This window comes from Argopecten irradians, chromosome 10 (assembly GCF_041381155.1).
Source record: "Argopecten irradians isolate NY chromosome 10, Ai_NY, whole genome shotgun sequence".
Taxonomy (NCBI): Eukaryota; Metazoa; Mollusca; class Bivalvia; order Pectinida; family Pectinidae; genus Argopecten; species Argopecten irradians.
The window spans coordinates 3,469,541-3,489,261 of record NC_091143.1 but is presented as its reverse complement, the minus strand read 5'-3'; the positions used below and the strand labels follow the sequence as shown (position 1 = coordinate 3,489,261).

At 32.7% G+C, this 19,721-nt stretch overlaps 1 protein-coding gene across 1 annotated transcript; it reads right to left on the bottom strand.

Annotated features, from left to right (window-relative positions):
- Window positions 1-833: 833 nt before the first annotated feature.
- On the bottom strand, window positions 834-12,683 carry LOC138332921 (SKI family transcriptional corepressor 1 homolog-B-like). Its single transcript, XM_069280949.1, has 9 exons — window positions 12,462-12,683; window positions 6,272-7,801; window positions 6,073-6,097; window positions 5,825-5,875; window positions 4,991-5,047; window positions 4,522-4,596; window positions 3,492-3,566; window positions 3,040-3,105; window positions 834-2,807 (listed from the first exon to the last, which is right to left on the bottom strand). Exons 1-9 carry the CDS (start codon window positions 12,474-12,476, stop codon window positions 2,710-2,712), a joined length of 1,992 nt encoding a protein of 663 aa, XP_069137050.1. The 5' UTR covers window positions 12,477-12,683; the 3' UTR covers window positions 834-2,709.
- Window positions 12,684-19,721: the final 7,038 nt, after the last annotated feature.

Below are 19,721 nucleotides of genomic sequence, written 5' to 3'. Positions count from 1 at the left end.
ATTTGTATTGGTTTATTGCTGTGTTACTTTATTCGCATAATATCATCGATATGTTTACGTTAAAATGTTGTCTTTCATCCTACTAAGTTAAAAGATAACATAATTCTAACACCCTTCCTGAAAACATTGCCATCGAGGCATATAAAATTGATATACATACAAATATTGCTTGAATATTACCCGCGTTTCGACTATATAATTGAAAATATTAAATACGAACTAATGTGAGCTATCTGATGAAATGGACTAAATATTAAAAGAAAAAGATAAAAGTAATATCCACCCCTTGGACGCTGTCATAGAAAAACTGAAGGTTCTCTGTGCGGCAACAGATTTTGTCATTTGATGCACACCAAAAGACTCGAATAATGGTATATTCTATGACTTTGAAGTTGGGGTCGCTCTTTGTAAATCTTCTTCAAATGAATACTGTATAGGCATTAAATGGTTAGCGTTTTATTCTCCTGAAATGCCTTCCGTTTCACTATAACATAGTCCAGGGAAAAATTATCCTAGAAAGGCGCAAAACCGTATGTTATTGTGACGTTCCATTAGAGATATTAACGGTGCGTATTGATACAGGAATAAAATCATTTAAATCTAACATTATAACGTATTTTATTTCATCAAATGATAACGAAACATTAATTATAAAAAAATGATACATTTTTTTCAGTAAGGAGCTAAAAATCATGAATGAGCGTATTATATTTATTTTTATGCAGACGACATTCCAAAATATAGTGAGACAGTCTCTTTAAAATTCAAATAATTAATGTCAGAAAACATAATAACTCGACACGTATATGTGTTTCATTGATTTATTGTAACAATTTGTTCTAATGAACTAAAAAATAAAAAAAAACATTCAACTGCACATCAACATGACAATAAAGCAATGCGAGTCAATTTGTGTCACAGTATATATAGATAGTTTAGCCATGCTAATATTTCTTTATAACGTCCATAGGCTAGCACTTTGGTTTAACTCTAACGAGACTAGCACTTCTTTTACAGACACTGGTCTAGGACCAGCAGGTCTTAAATAGATTGTAGAACTAGCACTTCTTTTACAGACACTGGTCTAGGACTAGCAGGTCTTAAATAGATTGTAGAACTAGCACTTCTTTTACAGACACTGGTCTAGGACTAGCAGGTCTTAAATAGATTGTAGAACTAGCACTTCTTTTACAGACACTGGTCTAGGACAAGCAGGTCTTAAATAGATTGTAGAACTAGCACTTCTTTTACAGACACTGGTCTAGGACTAGCAGGTCTTAAATAGATTGTAGAACTAGCACTTCTTTTACAGACACTGGTCTAGGACTAGCAGGTCTTAAATAGATTGTAGAACTAGCACTTCTTTTACAGACACTGGTCTAGGACTAGCAGGTCTTAAATAGATTGTAGAACTAGCACTTCTTTTACAGACACTGGTCTAGGACTAGCAGGTCTTAAATAGATTGTAGAACTAGCACTTCTTTTACAGACACTGGTCTAGGACTAGCAGGTCTTAAATAGATTGTAGAACTAGCACTTCTTTTACAGACACTGGTATAGGACTAGCAGGTCTTATATAGATTGTAGAACTAGCACTTCTTTACTGACACTGGTATAGGACTAGCAGGTCCTAAATAGATTGTAGAACTAGCACTTCTTTACAGACACTGGTCTAGGACTAGCAGGTCTTAAATAGATTGTAGAACTAGCTCTTCTTTTACGGACACTGGTATAGGACTAGCAGGTCTTAAATAGATTGTAGAACTAGCACTTCTTTTACAGACACTGGTATAGGACTAGCAGGTCTTAAATAGATTGTAGAACTAGCACTTCTTTTACAGACACTGGTATAGGACTAGCAGGTCTTAAATAGATTGTAGAACTAGCACTTCTTTTACAGACACTGGTATAGGAATAGCAGGTCTTAAATAGATTGTAGAACTAGCTCTTCTTTTACAGACACTGGTCTAGGACTAGCAGGTCTTAAATAGATTATAGAACTAGCTCTTCTTTTACAGACACTGGTCTAGGACTAGCAGGTCTTAAATAGATTGTAGAACTAGCTCTTCTTTTACAGACACTGGTATAGGACTAGCAGGTCTTAAATAGATTGTAGAACTAGCCTTCTTCTACAGACACTGGTATAGGACTAGCAGGTCTTAAATAGATTGTAGAACTAGCACTTTTGTACTGGTATATGGCGTTCATCTTTTTAACAATGATCTCTTGGAGTTTACGCACTTCTTTTACGTACTAGTTGAGGATCTTTCAAATGCTAACAGATGTAATATACTGGTCTGAGTCTTTTAAACGCGTTAGGGAATTAAGTACTTGGTTCAGGTATTAGTTTATGATTAACACATTTTTTAATTAATACCAGAACTAGTACTTATTTTAGATACAAGGATAGGAATAAAGAATTTAATATGCCATCAGGAAAAAGCACATTCCAATTTGGAAGCACTCTAACCCGTGTTGGAATTATATGAGGAACTAGAGCACTTAATGACATTAACAAGTTTTCCTACAAGAGCAGGAACATAAAGTTCATATAAGGTAGATTTGAAGAAAACAAAAGACAGTGACGCGGAATAAGTATGGACACAATGGATGGAATCACAGTAAGGAGAGAACTATTGTATATTTACAGAAATAAAACGTGACTTTAGATATCAAAGATTAAAGCTTGTGTCCTCTCGTCCCACAAAATTACTGTCGAGGAATTTCACCTTCCTTAAACGTACAATCATCGCACTGGCGAGATGCTAGCATTTTACACGAGAAGTTGTGCAGAGCGTCATGAGCCTCTGAAATAAAGAAAACATTTATTTAAAAAAATGGAATACTACGTAATAATCAAAGTTAATTGGTCATTCACAGCTGTTTTTTTATAAAAATTAATTGAGTTTCTCCGATCGAATTTGCACACTGTTAGTAGGTCTACTATGACCCATTAGTTTGAATTATGTAGTTATAACAAATATTTATATAAAAATATATGAAAAATAAACATTTATGATCCATTGCTTTAATTATTACCTTTTAGTTTCTGTTGTAGAGAAAACCGAACCTGCCGTTCCTGTTCCAGCTCATTTGTCAGAGTATCTGGAAGACGTGAACAAAATCATTATTTAAAGACAACATATTAAAATGCTTTGATAGTTACATCAAACAATTATTTGTCTTATTAGAGTATTCTTCTTCCGATTTTTTTTATTATTTATAAATCAATGAAGAAAATGGCATAATAAATGGTTAAAATGTAACCATCTTTTTAGCCTGGATGTTTTGCGTAAATTGTTTATTCGAGTATCTTCTTTGACGACGACAAAAGTTAAATGAAGGGAAAAGAAGATAAATGAATGAAACAAATGAAGGGAATAACAAACAAGCGAAGAAACAAAAGTGTTTCAAACTAACAGAAACAATGCATTCTCATAACTGAATAATGAAATTCCGGGACAGATACGTGGACCATAGCACCGACCTACCTCGCACTATTTGTAGCTGTTGTGTTATCTCATCCCGATAACTATGTTCTCTGTTCACCTCCTCTCGAAATGTTTCTTTAAATAAATAATAAATAAATAGCCACTTAAAACGCTGCCTTTGTAACATCCTGTATTCATTCAGATGTTTGACACGTATGTGTTTAATTTTTCATGGCCTTATCAGTTTAGGCATCTGTATCAAAGATACAAGTTATTAGACACACTTCATCTCCTACACGGTAATTCGTCTGAATTTTCAAAACTGACAGCATCTTATCTCAGCAGAGATCAATTTTACCTTATGGACTAACACAAATACCCTTGTACATACACTGTTAAAAGTTTAATTCTGAATAATTAATGGCAGCAAATTTCTGTCTTGTTCCGTGCCGATTTACGCTTTAGCTATGCACAATTTATCACGTAATTTATTGTCGTGGGACTAGTGTTGGGTACATTTACCTTTGCGCAAGAGTATAACGTTAGCTTTTAAATGTATCATACTCCTTTAAGATCATTCCAGCGATAATAAACCTGACAGTTATATAAGGACTCCTAGATGTTCAAATTCAAACACGGAAATCAGGATAGATCTACATAGCAAGTACAAACTGGACTTGGATGTTAAAAACATAATTGAAAAATAAAAATCTAGTTTTAACAACGGTTTAAATTTAATTGATTATCAAGTTCTAGGATTGGTCGAACAAATCTATGTTAACATCAAGTGTTTTGGCTTATTTTTTATCGATCGATGAAAGCTAATTCTTCTCAGCAGTATTAACAAGTTAAAAAATCAAACAGTTATATAATATCCTTAGTAACTGACGAGCTCTGGAAGATCAAAGCCGTAAATGTTTTAAAATTAATTATTTTTGTATTATTTCTTCAAAAAATTCTCAAATATTGTATTATTAAAACAGAAGGAAACAGAAACAGCTGTCTCTTCAATAACACTGAAATATTCAAGCGTTACTCATTTATCTATGTCACTCACTGAATGATGATAAATTAAACAACTCAAACAAACCTTTCATTAACTCTATGTCTTTTTCTATTTTTCTTCTGGTATCGATTTCTTTCCGGAGCTTCAATTGTAACTCTTCTGCAAGGTAATTTGAATAATTTCAATTAAATAAAAGTTGAAATGAAATGGTATGTGTCAGGAAATAGATATGATAAATTAATAGTACTGTTAAATTATTATCGATTTCGACAAATCAAAATATGCAATTAGCTTTAGATGAGCATTTCAATTAATAAATCACGCCCACAAGCGTGTATAAAATATTGATATCGGAAAAACGTCCATGGTGATATTTGTACATAATTAACATTCTGGATAACAAAGACAAAAGTAATGCAATTCGATGCACGTTAAACGACATTAATGTTCCGCCGTGACAATCATAACACAAAGAGGAGAGCTGAACGGATCAACTTGTTTGTTTCGTGAATATTAAAATTAAGGTAGAATACTGAGAAACAGATCAATTCACCTTTAGATAGATTGTCCTCAGCTGCTGTAGGGCTGTCGGTATGGTCCGTCTCGGCGTCTGTGAAATGATATGTGTAATTAATTGTCAGATGTGAATAAACTATAAATCAGCCATCTAATGGTCAGCTGAGCGTGTAATAAATCAACGGAACGTAGTTTTACGGATCAGTGGTCACAGATCATTGGTGAGAAGTTTGACAGGTCCTTTGATGTGAAAGGTCGTGTGTATTATGGTCTGATGTTTTATTGTCTATATTATAATGTTAAAGTTATTTAAAAAATAAGCATGTATTTTCTAGTCCAAGAACTTTATATACCAAGACTAAATTATTTCTTTAACGACCGTGAATAATTAGTGGCATATAATTAAGTGACAACGATGTATGATAAAGCGATATGTAATAAAGAGATATTTAAGTCAATCAGAATTATCGATGCTTGTAAATCTAACTGTAGTGACTGTTTCACCCAGCAACTTAATATTAAAATTCACAGGTAACTGAATAATGCATTGCTTAATAAATGACCACAGCGGTAAGTGTTCCCTTCAGCTGGGAGGTTTGTGTCGACACATTAATACTTAATTATTTTAGATGATTAAATGGCGTCCACAGACTAAATTAAAAGATGGATTATTAGATTACAGATACGGATGATGACCATTAAACGGATAGTTATACTATAACCTATAATTGTAATATTCGTACTCTACAAACGGTAAGAAATGTCAAATATTGAAATTTGAAATAAAACCAACAAAGAGGTTAACATTTAGGTTCAGTGTCGTATTTACAACGCCGCCGATTGAAATTTTAGATAAAGAATAATTATTTACCATTGAGGATTGTGTCCGTCCCAGTGGTGCACACTTTACTTGATGTACTATCTGGGAAAAAAGCCACAACACTAGTTAATACCTCAAATAAAACCACGCAGAACATATGTTATTAATCCAATTGTTATATTGTATATTATATTTATATTTCAGACTTACAAAATATAAATCGTATAAAAAGCAATCCGCCAATCTGTAGAATTCACACAAAACTCTGAAGACAATATCAAATAATGTCGAAAACTCACCTTCATTTAGGGGTTGCCGCTTTTCCTGAAAAACATAAAAATATAAAAAATACATATCATGCTTAACCAAACTGATACATATTATTTCATAAAAACTAAAACAAAAATGAAAATAGTGTTTAGATGTTTTTATATGAAAGTTGCGGGTTTGTATGCTGTTTAGTATTACCATTATTGGTTAAAAAGAGAAAACATGTACCTCTTTCCTCTCAGTAGCTTCTTTAGTACAGGAGTAGTCTGGTGAACACATTGGGCGGCTGCTTTTCTCACTAAATCTAGATCCACAAGGGCTTGGTGCATTATTATCAAGTTTTTCGTCTTCGCTGCAGCTGGTCTCGTGCCGTAGATTGTCATCTGCATCCTCGTGGCGACTCTCGTCTGTTATATTGATTTCCCCGTCCGAATCCTCGTCCTCCTCTCTTTCACTGTTCCTGGCGCTATCATTCGGATCGTCTGTCTTTTTCACTAGTCTGAATGCGGAAAACCTTTCCCCGTCCGAGTTGTTATAGGAAGGACTGTGATCTGGCGACGAGAGTTCGTTATCGTTGCCGTTCTCATACATATCTATAGTGTCCTGATTGTGAATGTCCTTAAATGGGTACATGGCGCCTCTGATGCCGTTACGGTGATGAGCGCCCATCTGAGAGTTCCACAACATGTTGTATGTAGGTAGAACACCGTGGAGACCCCAGGATGTGTTTTGTAAAGAGGCGACCTTCGCAGTGTCCGCACTGCTGTCCTTATTGAATGGTAGACCTAGACTAAAAGGGGGTGAATGATTGAGCTGTCCAAACTGGTATGATTTGCCTGGCAATGACAGAAGAGGAAATGGAGAGTAAGGGGAGGGATACATCGGCTTGTTCACAACGCATTCGTCAAGTCTGAGTCGACTTTTCTTTTCTGACGGCTCCATCTTAGAGGGTAAGACACGACTTGAGTTTCCACTACCACTCGACATCACTCTTTTCCTGTTTCCGCCATTGAACATCGCTTTTACATCTTCCCAGGCGCACGTTATTTCGTCTTTTTCACAAGGATCGCAAAGTTTTAGATGGCGCCTCCAGGAATTAAAGTTAGCAGCATCAGGGTGATTGTATTTAGATTCAGCGGTCCGATGAAAGTGGAAAATAAATTTATTGGGAGAGAAGTAGGCATTGCAAACGTTGCACTTGATACATTTTGCCCTAGAACTGTTATATCGAGATGGTTCAAACTGTCCAACGCATCCCCATCCACATTCGTGTTTCACATCAAATCGGAAATTCTCTGGTAACTTCGGGGGTGAATTGTCTTCCAGGAAAGATTTGACTAACCTTTCGGCCTCGCGTAGGGTGATCATGCCACATCGGCGTGATGAGATAGGCATGGCCCCAGCCCGTCGCAGGATTTCCAACTGTACAGGAGTACACTGTACACAAGTGATGCCCAGGGCCACCCGTCTGTTGTGGATTTCATTATAACTGTAATTTTTCAGAAGCGTGTTACTGATTTGTGCGAGACAAAGTCTTTCCTTCTGGTCAATGAACAATGATACAATGGGGACCCCCTGTAAAATAACACTGCCCACGTGGTTTTGACGGACGTACGTTCCGTTGGATAATCGCATGTGTGTCTGTGAGAGAACTTCGGGAAGGATTGTTGACATGTCAGGGGTTTCTTTGTCCATATTTGTTGTGTTGTTGATAATATCCTCCGTAATCAGTGGCGATCCGTCTCTACTGGAATCGTTCTATAATAGAAAACATTGTGATATCACACCGTTATGCATCGGACTGATATTATCAGTAATATTTAAACAGATAATATATAACCCTTAGTGTGTTAATTACTGCTCAACTTTTGACTAAACCTTTCTTTAAAAGTAGTATTAAAAATTATTTAAAGATTATCTAAATCACCCATTTCCGTAATGTCCGTATTACAAATAAGTTAAATAAATAATTCTTAATGATTTTAGTTTCAACATGATATGCAGTTGGATGTTTCTGAAATTATTTAAAATATTTATCGTGGCTTACATTCATTACCAAATGAGTATTATCACTATCGGCCAATCTTGTTACAGCTGCAGTTATCAGTACTAAAACATTATAATTACCATTGATATATTGATATAAAGCTTCATTATTTAACATTTTATGCCATTTTAACAACATTTCCTACCCTCTATCCCAGCTGTAAAACTTAAATGAACAGTTGTACAAATAACAATGATATAAGTAACTGGTATCTAACTTTTAAAATTAATTCAAATCTAATTTAATTTTACCTAAATAATCGTTAAATTAATGAAATTGATCAATCCATTTTTTGTGTTATGTGTACCTGTCAAACATTGGTTTATATAAATCACCATATATCGCGCGTCTGTATTTTGTTACAAAGATAAAGAAATAATTCAATCCATTATGATAACAACCTGCCAGGTAAAATATAGTTTATATAGGAAAAATAAACATATGGACAAATAAAGAAGATAGAAAAAAAACTAAGTAATACATTCAATGTTTTTTTTACACAATAAACAAAAGAAGTCGCAACATACAGATCACAAGAAAAAGAAGAGTACATGAAAGTTAAAATAGCCTCAAACCAAACTTTAAAAAAGGTAATTGTTGTGATTAATTTTAATGCGAGTTATTTCTGAACATATTCATCCGGTTCAGAAGCATGAATAACGCCATACCAGTACTGATAGCCTAACTGATACACCAGCATCCGTAGGAAGGAACATGATTTGTCGCTATCTCCAATCGATATCTATCAGCGTGCGATATCCGAGCTCATGTCTGTAAATGATTTCCGCTAAATAACTACAGAGTTGATGCTGAAATTGGAGATCTTTTGGGTGGCATTAGATTTTATTAACAAAGAAAATGGTGATGACTTCTATGAATAAAAGTTTGTATTGGTTCTGTATTAATAACAACCGTCGTACACCTCTGTATCATCGGTGATTTATGACGATTTCAATACAATATTTCCTGGCGGTGTATTTAATGAAAGAGAAACCTGTGAATCCCTGACTAATTTTCTAAACTTAATCAACTCCAATTCCCGGACATATGGTCTGCCTCATCTTCTCGCAGAAAGTCAAACCTTTCTTGTCAGTATTAAGACAGAATGACAATCACTTGAGGTTCGTCTAACACTGAAATGGCATACCGCCATTTACCTGTGTCACGGTTTAAAAGAAATGCTAACGATCCATATGTCCCATCGCCTATCAGTTACTACAGATATCTGAGTTTGATTCATAGAAACATCGGTGTGTATCTCCATTTCAGAGGACTTTGAGCATTAAGTAAAGTTTCTTGGTGAACGTTCAATAAATCGGTATAAAAACAAATCTGATCTTAGACAGCTGACCGTCCTTACAATGTGTAATTTGTAAAAAGATATGTTTTAGTAATAATTTTTATTATTAGAGAAATATTTCCCACAACGATTATTATTGGTTTATTTTTCACAGTGGACATATTATAATGTGTCATTCATTATTTGCTCTATAAAAAAAATTCAAAAATAGAAACCTTTGCCATCAAAGAAAAAGATAAGCCTAGTATCAAAATGATGTTGAATACTAAGTCGATGAAGGTGTACTCAGCTGTCAAATGATCTTCCTTCATCAGTGATATCAACATAATTCAAGACAATAGTTAATCACCGGTTGATGATTGCGTGTTCTAGCAGGTGCTGAGAGGCAATTTTCAGTTATTGGATAGAAACGTAAATTAAAAACTCTCATCTTTGACAGGAATTTTCAAGGGAGTCATATACAAAATGTATTGCTCCGCTGGTAATCAGAATATAAAACTGTACTTGGGTAGCATCAAAAAGGTGGACTTAGTGATCCCATGACTGGGCATTTCAAGTACCACAAAATAGCCTTGAACGGCAATTAAAGATAAAGGAGTCTAATGTTCTATTTAACATCATTTACTGATCAATATTAAAAACAATAAAACGATGCTATCTAAACAAATGATGCGCCCGTTCAGTTTAAGATTAATAATTTAAAGTAACAGACAAAATGCTATATGAATGTAGATTTTATTCTCTGATTGTCTGATATCGCATGCAGATTTCGATTCTTTCATAGAAGTATCGCTTGTTGCCTTAATTGAAATACTATAGTTGAACACAAAATTGTGATAAAAAACATACAGATGATAAAATGAATTAATCTTCATTAGAATATGCCTTTTGCCATTATAAACAAATTTCATGCGATATAAAATATAATTGTTATTGTTCGAACCAATGAAAAACTATGGAGTTAAATGTTGTAACTACAAAAGTTGAATAACAATGACTTCAAAATACATAAGGAAACATTTCTACTTAAATATGATGTGTAAACAAATTTAATGTAACAAATTACTTTATTTCTTACTAATTCACGTAATTAATCTGCCAATGATTTACCATTATAAATTTGATAATCAAATTAAAATTTCTTAATTAACTTGCATTTTCAATCAATCAATGAACACAACGGTGTACATCATTATTCATAGATGATAATTAATCTTTCAGACTGCTTTAAAGAAATCGAAGAAGAATTTGACATTTCGTAGCTTTACAAATCAAAGGTCAAACGATCTCCGTGTTTCATTTAGATGACTAGGAAGTTAAGATGATATGTAATTTATTTTTCCATTGTTACCATTTTAACACCAACTTAGTAGCAGTATTTTAATCATGAAGATGATAACAATATGAATTATATAAAAACCAATTAACAATAGTTTGGGTTTCCTGTATATTTAATCAATAATTTTATCATTCATAACATTATGACAACTGTACAAGTCACATTATTCATTGTGAATTGAAGTTTTTAAAGTGATACTATAGCTACAACAAATAGCACGCAGAGAAGAAGATGTTATTGTTGGCGCCTTAATTAATAGGAACGGTTTTTTTATAATTAATTATCTACGTTTACTGATGGTGAATTAACGAAAAAAAGACAGGCATTCAATAAATACAGATGCAAAACTTGGACTTTCAATTTTCAGATCTAATTTTAAAAAGATCCTTAATTACAAGTTAATACATATCGAATAAAGCATTATGTGAATCAACCAAATGAAAAATAATTTTGTTTCATTTTAAGCCATACTATATGTCTTTTTATATATATATCGTCCAAGCTGTTGGATTTTGCTGTACTAATTAGTATATAATGTATTACAGGAGCTTAAATCTATCGGGTTAACATTAAAACTAACGGTACTTTACATTATACTGTAATTTGTCAGTGTAATATCAGTAGATATAATGTATTACAGGAGCTTAAATCTTTCGGGTTTACATTAAAACTAACGGTACTTTACACTATACTGTAATTTGTCATTGGTATATCAGTAGATATAATGTCTTACAGGAGCTTAAATCTTTCGGGTTAACATTAAAACTAACGGTACTTCACATTCTACTGTAATTTGTCATTGGTATATCAGTAGATATAATGTCTTACAGGAGCTTAAATCTTTCGGATTAACATTAAATCTAACGGCACTTTACACTATACTGTAATTTGTCATTGTTATATCAGTAGATATAATGTCTTACAGGAGCTTAAATCTTTCGGATTAACATTAAAACTAACGGTACTTTACATTATACTGTAATTTGTCATTGTTATATCAGTAGATATAATGTCCTACAGGAGCTTAAATCTTTCGGATTAACATTAAAACTAACGGTACTTTACACTATACTGTAATTTGTCATTGTTATATCAGTAGATATAATGTCTTACAGGAGCTTAAATCTTTCGGATTAACATTAAAACTAACCGTACTGTACACTATACTGTAATTTGTGATTGGTATATCAGTAGATATTATGTATTACAGGAGCTTAAATCTTTCGGATTAACATTAAAACTAGAGGTACTGTACACTATACTGTAATTTGTCATTGTTATATCAGTAGATATAATGGAAAATTGAGATAGGGGCGATAGCTTACCTTAACTATAATAATTAAAATTCACAGGTAAAATGTCGATGGTATATTACCAGATGACTTGTAATATTGACCAGCGAGAATGAATAAAATAAAATGATAGTAAAGTATACATTCTGACGTAAGAGTTTTGTAGGCACATTGACCGTAACTGACATACATACAAAATGCATCAAGCGATATTTTTAATGTGCTTGATAACTTATGTGTTTTGCTAAATTCATGTTAAAGTGAAAAAAACATATAATTCAAGTGCAAAAAGATAAAAATAAATTAAGAACATCATATACATTAAATCATAATTCAAACAACAAACCAAAAAAACTTTCAACAATAATGATTCGATTATTATAAAATCGCTCGGCGTTTGTCATCACATTACGAATATCAAGTTAAATATGTTGACTTACCATAATTGTGACCATAATTTGGATAAGATATTCACAGGTAGACGAGCATACCAGTCTTCATGAAATGTTTTTTTTCAAAGTCTTAGATCATTTGTGCCATCTTCATTTACAGTGATGAATGAAGTTTGTACACACCACTTAGAAGTAGGGTCCGGCGCTGTATCTGATGCTGATACTAACGTTACCGTCCTGACAATGACGCTCCATTTAGCAGAACTGTCACATATACGAGTGTTGACGACCCGCTACAATTAATGATGAACATTTTAATTCTGACATATGGCAGACGCCCGCTACTGTTTATTTGTAGTCTGTCTTTAGAAAATTATGCATTGTAATATTCAACGAGCAATGAAAAATTGTATGATTGTCGGAGGACGGAGACATGGGAGGCGTGCTTATATTGATCTAAGATATAACGAGGTTGCTGGTTGGTCCATTCACCGCGACAGATTGTTACAGTGAACCAGTCAGGCGCGACCACACAAGACTGACAGTAAAGAACCCCGCTCTATCATTTCCATGCAGCAATGTGATCTCTATTGTAATTCAATTTGTCTGTTGAAAAGGATGAACGTCAAACGACTTCACGTTTCACTTTCAACATCATTTTGTGAAATAAATCGACAACAACACATATATATAATTATATCTAGATTTAAACATTTTATATGCAAACACTTATTTAATTACTATTTTAATTGATATACAATTGATTGCGTGGATGGAGTTAGAAATAGGATCTTTTATAATGTATCATGTTTATATGATATAGATAATATCTTAATTAACGCATTTTCTTGCACGGTCTGTTATGAAAACTTTGATAAAATAATCCACATCGCTTATTATCTCACCATGCTAAGATAAACTTGTAAATACACAAAATTTCTATTCTTTTTACACGAAACTATATTGTTTACCAAAGCCATTTTATCAATGAAACGGTAGCTGTTTAAAAAGAAGATAATGCTGTACTTAAACACTGATTTGGAGGCAAGATAAAGAATAAATGATAATGTTAAATTATTATATGTTATACGAAAAAAATATGATTTAAACAACAATTATAAAACTAAACAAAATGAAACTGTAAATTTAACTCAAAATAAAAGTGAGAAAAAATGTAATTTTAATTAGAAATAAAAATTTAATAAAAATTTAAAAAAAATAACTCCAAAAACATTGGATACTTAGTAAATGAGGACAATAATCATCTTCTTTATTCATGACACCAATATTATATGAACACATCTAAAGGTATACAAGATAAAAGTACAATAAATATATCACCAGCGAAGGTTTTTATGAATTGGATCCCTAAGACTGTGATAATTGTTTTTAATGTTGGGATTTATTTACCTAAACAGAAACAAGTCACACTCATTTCAGGCATGGCAAACATTACTAGTATTAGAACGCCTGTTATTGATAATACTGACACTGACAAGGCTTCCTGCTGGAATTTTATTTACCGTCCTTGTCATAGTTAAAGATGCTCCACCGCTGACAAATTGTATTTTTTCACTACAATAAGTAGACGATTTAGTATTTTTCTTCTGTTACAAAAGCTACTTACCACCATTACCACCATTGAAAAGTTTGAGCTTCTAATTTACTTCAAGTTAAAAATATGAAAAATAATTAATTGCATCCCGAAAAAATTCTTGGCGCTATATTCTACATGAAATGAAGTACTGATTGCGCATGCACCAAAGGCGAAACAAATTATTTTATATTATTTTTTGTGTTAATTAGGCATATATATACACGATTGAACACAAATTATTGTTCGAATGATGAATATCATTTATGCTCTGTCGGCGGTGGAGCATCTTTAAACTGTCACTTGCTTTAATATGATATTATATAACAAAGAGAAATATTTATATCAATAAAAACAATTTAAATATTATCATATTCGAATCGTCTACTTTATTTTAATACTATTTATTAAGTACTATCATCTTATTCAAAAATTTAAAAAAAAAATCTAATTATGAATTATTCTAATCCTCTAAACATTTGGTAAATCTGAATATTGGAATTTTCTTAAATATTGCTGAGATTGAAAATAGAAATACTCTGAAACCTCTGTCGTACAGTATGTATCACTGGTATTTGTTTGGTGTTTTATTTCTAATGCTGATTCAGGATGAGCTATACACTGCATGTGTAATTGACTAAAAACTAAGTAAACGTACTAGATACTGCAAACCATTTTATGTTCGTGAAACACAAAATTCCATGTCATTTCGTGTGAGAGATCAAACGTCAAATGATTCGCATGTAACTGTATACAACGTTACATGGACACACGTTTGTCACTAATTAAAAGTCAATGATCGCAAACTTTCGAGTCTATAAAATAACAAAGATGTGTACGCAAATAAAATGGTCTATAGCAGTTATATTACTATGGAAACCAGTAGTGATATTTTTATTTGTCATTAATTGTTGATCTTATTGTTTCTTTTATGACAATAGGATACACAGTGAACAGCTTCATATGTACGTATACAATAGTTCGTGTCTCTGTTATTGTCAATATATTTGAGAATACAAAACATCGCGATCAAAGGATCTTAACAATAATTCTTAATCATTTTATACAGGTATAAGCGAAATATTTGAATTTGCATACGAACTCTCGAAAATGTTTATCGAAAATAAAGTGTTCATACTAGCAGTACATGCTAAGGCGACAACTAGGATTTCATTCGACTTGTAATATGACCAAATATATCAATACCTGACAGAGACGTGAAAGCACAGTCGTAACAAAGATTGAAAATGACTACTGTTATGTAATAGCCGAGGCTTGGCTGTACATAGCCATTCCTTGTTATTGTATTATCACTCCCAGACGTGTGTGTTTGCCTCAATTATTTATCAACCAAGTGTATATGTATCAAAAGGTCAGGTCATTGGGTAAAGTTTCTACAAATAATCCAGTACTGAATAGTGTTATACACATTCTAAAAACTTTTCTCAATTTAAACAAAAATAAATATAAATTATTATATTAAAAATAAAAATGTTTGTCAATAGTTGCGCTTTGTGTTGTAATAACAGGTAAATCGATACCGCACACAGTCAAGAACTTCCTCTATTCACCATATGAGCTTTTGTTTCCTGTTCGCCCTCCAGTGCAGGGTAGGTATATTTGACATAATACAAACATATCTATTTTTGAATATTGATCTAAATGTGAAAATCCGCCACGTATCGTCTAGCACAGATGTGCAATAACCGTTTTGGAACAAAATGGCGCGATCCATAAAAGAACCAAAAAATACGCATAAAAACCATTTCAGTTTAATTCTGAATGCCATTTGCTAGAATTCATGAATAATTTGTCCGTTTTCAAAGACACATTCTCTTGCTGACTTTCTGGCTTCACAATAATTATTCCCTTTCAAGACAAATTTCCCTATATCTCCATCTTTGGCGGGAAAACAAGTTTTGCATATTTTATGATTTTTAATGGTAGAGCTCTACAAAGTAATTCGTTGTCACTCGTACTACTATATTCTTGCTAACATGAGGCACGCGAATACTAGCAGCCGCTGCACATAAACGGAAATCACACACGCGGAACCGTCTCAGTTTTTACCCGTGCACCTCATCCGCCTTTGACTTGTCGCTCGAACCAAATATTCCACACCTGTTTGTCTAATTAGAATTATTTATCTTTGTGAGCAATCTCCACAATTTACCGTTTTCGGCACAAAGAGCGCAAAAATCCGTCAACAGTATGTGCTATATACATGGAACACATCAGTGGAAACAGCAGTAATTAAAATCATGAAGATCATCATGTTACGTGCTCGCCAATGCTTAAAAACACTATATATAAAAGATCTAAAAGTATCTTAAGTAAGCAAATTATAAATTATAAATATGATATCGCATTACTAAAACAAAACTGATCAACTGATTGGTCTATCAGGGGTTTGGTAATTGGATTTTGGTGTTACTGCCGAGACTGATAAATTATCCCACTGATAGTGTACATTATACAGTGCTAATAAAGTCCAGTAATGTTGAGTACAGTCCATTTCTTCTCTTCATATATTACTGATGGAAGTAAGTGTTCACATTTCTACTATTACACCACTGTTACACTCAATAAAATCTGTTTGGCATGATATTAATAAAAAAAACATTTTTCTCTGATCAGAAGTGTTCACATTTGATGTTTTATTGTTGGTGTAAATGATTTGATATTTTTATTAACATGTATGGCAACACATATTTATCACGTGAATCGCGTGTTACAATATATCTGTATTGTAAATGAATGTCATAACAACAAATAAAGAAAATAAGCATACAAACAATGTATGGGTCACCTTTCCGAAACATAACAATAATATCTGACAACAATAATTACTCCAGAAAATTTATACCGGTGACCTAAGATAAGGTTTCAACACCAAAGGAATGCAAGGTTCTCTGCGTAGTTTATGTTAGCAGAGAAAATTAATGTTTCCGTTTTACATTCTGGCGAATTGATAGTCAACTAACGCGCGGGAAATAGGTTGACGGCGAGAAAAAAAACAAGACGACTCGCGTTATAAAAATTTCAAAACATTATTTTATTTAAATTTAATTGTTCATGAGGTTGATGATAAGTGTAATATTTCCGTTAAGCTAATAACTTTTGAGACTTTTTACCAATCTCGTTTTACATCATTATCTTAAAAGTCATCAACCGGTTCAGAATGATAGTGGACCTATGATTATTTTTTTCTTAAAGAATACTGTTAAGCAACCTGAATCTTATACTCCTCTACATGAAAGCTACATATATTTACTATGATATTAATTAAATGTTTAATATCACATGGCAATCTGTAAATGGAACTAATTTTGTGAGGTCTCCATTGGTGTATTCTATAAATTTTATATTAATTTGGTTAAACAAAGTGAAGCGGTACATTTATTTGTAAAAGATTGATGATAAGTACCTATCAGTTGTTGTAATACTCTGCATGACTACATTTTTTCGGCTCATGTCTAAAATCAATATTCTTCATGATTTATTTATGATATAATGTTTTATTTCATCCTTCTATTTTACAAACTCTTTATGTCGTAATTGGTGGCTTCTTACCGTGGGCAAGAGATAACAGATATGTCCTTACCAGGAAGCCATACCGTAGTTACTTATGGTAAGGGTACCTGTGACCCTGTTCTCTGATATTATCTTCAGTACCAACGATAGGACACGATAAATTGTGATCATATATCTATGATATAATATTTATAATGTTTTGATGAACAAAAAACATGAATTAAATAAATAAATGAGAAAAAACATGTATATAGTTTTAACAATGGCCTGGAAAAGGCGATATAGATTACAAAACCCAAATGATATCAAGGGTAATTTACTGAACAATCACAAAACAGGACGAACGTATATGAGAAATATGACTTACTAATCCTACTAGTAGTGGACCTTGACGATGACGTCACCACGTATAATCTAACACTACTATGTAATATCAAAACGAGCTCCAATGTGTGTTAATTAATCGCTGTATACCATAATGTATGTATGTCTTTATTAGGAAGTAAAAAAATGCATCTTGATAATATTTCTATGTACAGTAGATACTTGCTGTAACATGTTATTAAAAAATTACGTATGTGTATTTTGAACTGAAAACTGTTGTATTAATAACATTATCACTTAGTTAGATTTTGAAATGTGTTTATGTTTTTTATGTATTGGTTAATAAAAGATTTTTTAATAAAAATGTAAAGTAAGTCTGAAAATTAATCTTACTCCCCATTAGTGAAATGATGAGTGTCATTCACCACAGATATTCAATTAGTATTAACTTAGAAAAAAAACTATCGAGGAAAAAAATCATTAAAACACATTTAAGACTTTCTTTTATTAGAAGATAGAACTATCCTTTTAGTAGTAAATCTATTTTTCACCTAACAATACTTGTTCCTCCATACAACACACCCAGTGAACCCTGACTAAATCTAGGATTGTTGTTCCAGTCCATTCGTACCGATATATCAATCAAGATGATTGTCTCCCGGATTTAATCGTCTTTTCTTAAATAAGCAATATGTTTTAATTGTTACGGTAGAGCTTCACAGAATCTCCGGCTACCATCACTTATACTCTGACGGTAAGAGGATTTCCTTTACTGAGTATCTGCACAGGTAAAGCGGTATAAGTGGGTCAAAAGCCGGTTTTGTAGGAAAACCTGTTTCTATTCACACAAGCTTTTAACGAGGTGTCGATGGAACATAATGTATTAAATTTGCCTATTCTTAATAAAGAGAATTTCTTTACAAAAGCAGCTCAGGCGCTGTGACAGTCAGCTTAGACATATGACAGTTGAATTAATCAAGAAAAGGAATTTGTGTTTGGCGGTACCCGGGTGAATTGAGGCAGGATTCCCCATCTGGCTTGCTATTGGTTATTTCGAGGTGTTTTGTTCTAACCCCACTCGGGTCCAAGACGTCTAAATGTCACAAGCTATATCCGGAAAAGACAACCGTAATCTGTGTATTTTCTGTGTGAATTAACCATCATTAGATGAATATTGCAGGATATTACGTTTTGTCTGGCCAGCGACAATAGAGCTCTGGTCGTCCTTCAGTGCCTTACATATACGACAACCGTGCGACACTAGACATGCATATTAATCAGGTTAAAAACGATAAAATAGAAGAAAAGATATCAATCGTATGATTACATTAATGGTTCAAAATCTAAACTTCATTTAAGTACTTTTTTCTGCAAAAGGCATTAGAATGAAAAAGTAATTCATACAACAGTAAAATACCTTAAATTAATGTAACAGTGTCAGTTGTTTGTGACATTTGCATTTGTATAAATAAGTAGACCCTGCTAGATTAAGTTGTTTATATTTTAAATGTCTCTTTAAGGAACTAATCTGGTTGTCAGTTAAAATATTTTAATGTCACGGGGGATTTAAATGAAGTGATGCTAGGTTGTTGATATAGTATACGAGGGAAACATTTTCGTACATGGAAAATTTAAAATAAAAATCGGAAGAATTGTAAAATCACACGTCAACATTTTAGATTTTCTGTTTAATCTTATTTTTATGTGTAGCCTTATTTTAATACTTTCAAATCTGTTTTCATTTGTATTTGTTACAAATATTTCATGAACGTGTGTTAAACAAGAGAAAAACCATACTATGTACAAATCATAAACATTTTTTGCAAATTCTTACTTTATATCTACCAGGATAACAT

What these genes read in the sequence shown, in the direction of transcription:
- LOC138332921 (XM_069280949.1), bottom strand. An exon ending in GCGGCAACCCCTAAATGAAG is followed by an intron (nt 5,876 to 6,072) that starts GTGAGTTTTCGA and finishes CTTTTTTCCCAG; the next exon opens with ATAGTACATCAAGTAAAGTG. An exon ending in TCTACAACAGAAACTAAAAG is followed by an intron (nt 2,808 to 3,039) that starts GTAATAATTAAA and finishes TCTTTATTTCAG; the next exon opens with AGGCTCATGACGCTCTGCAC.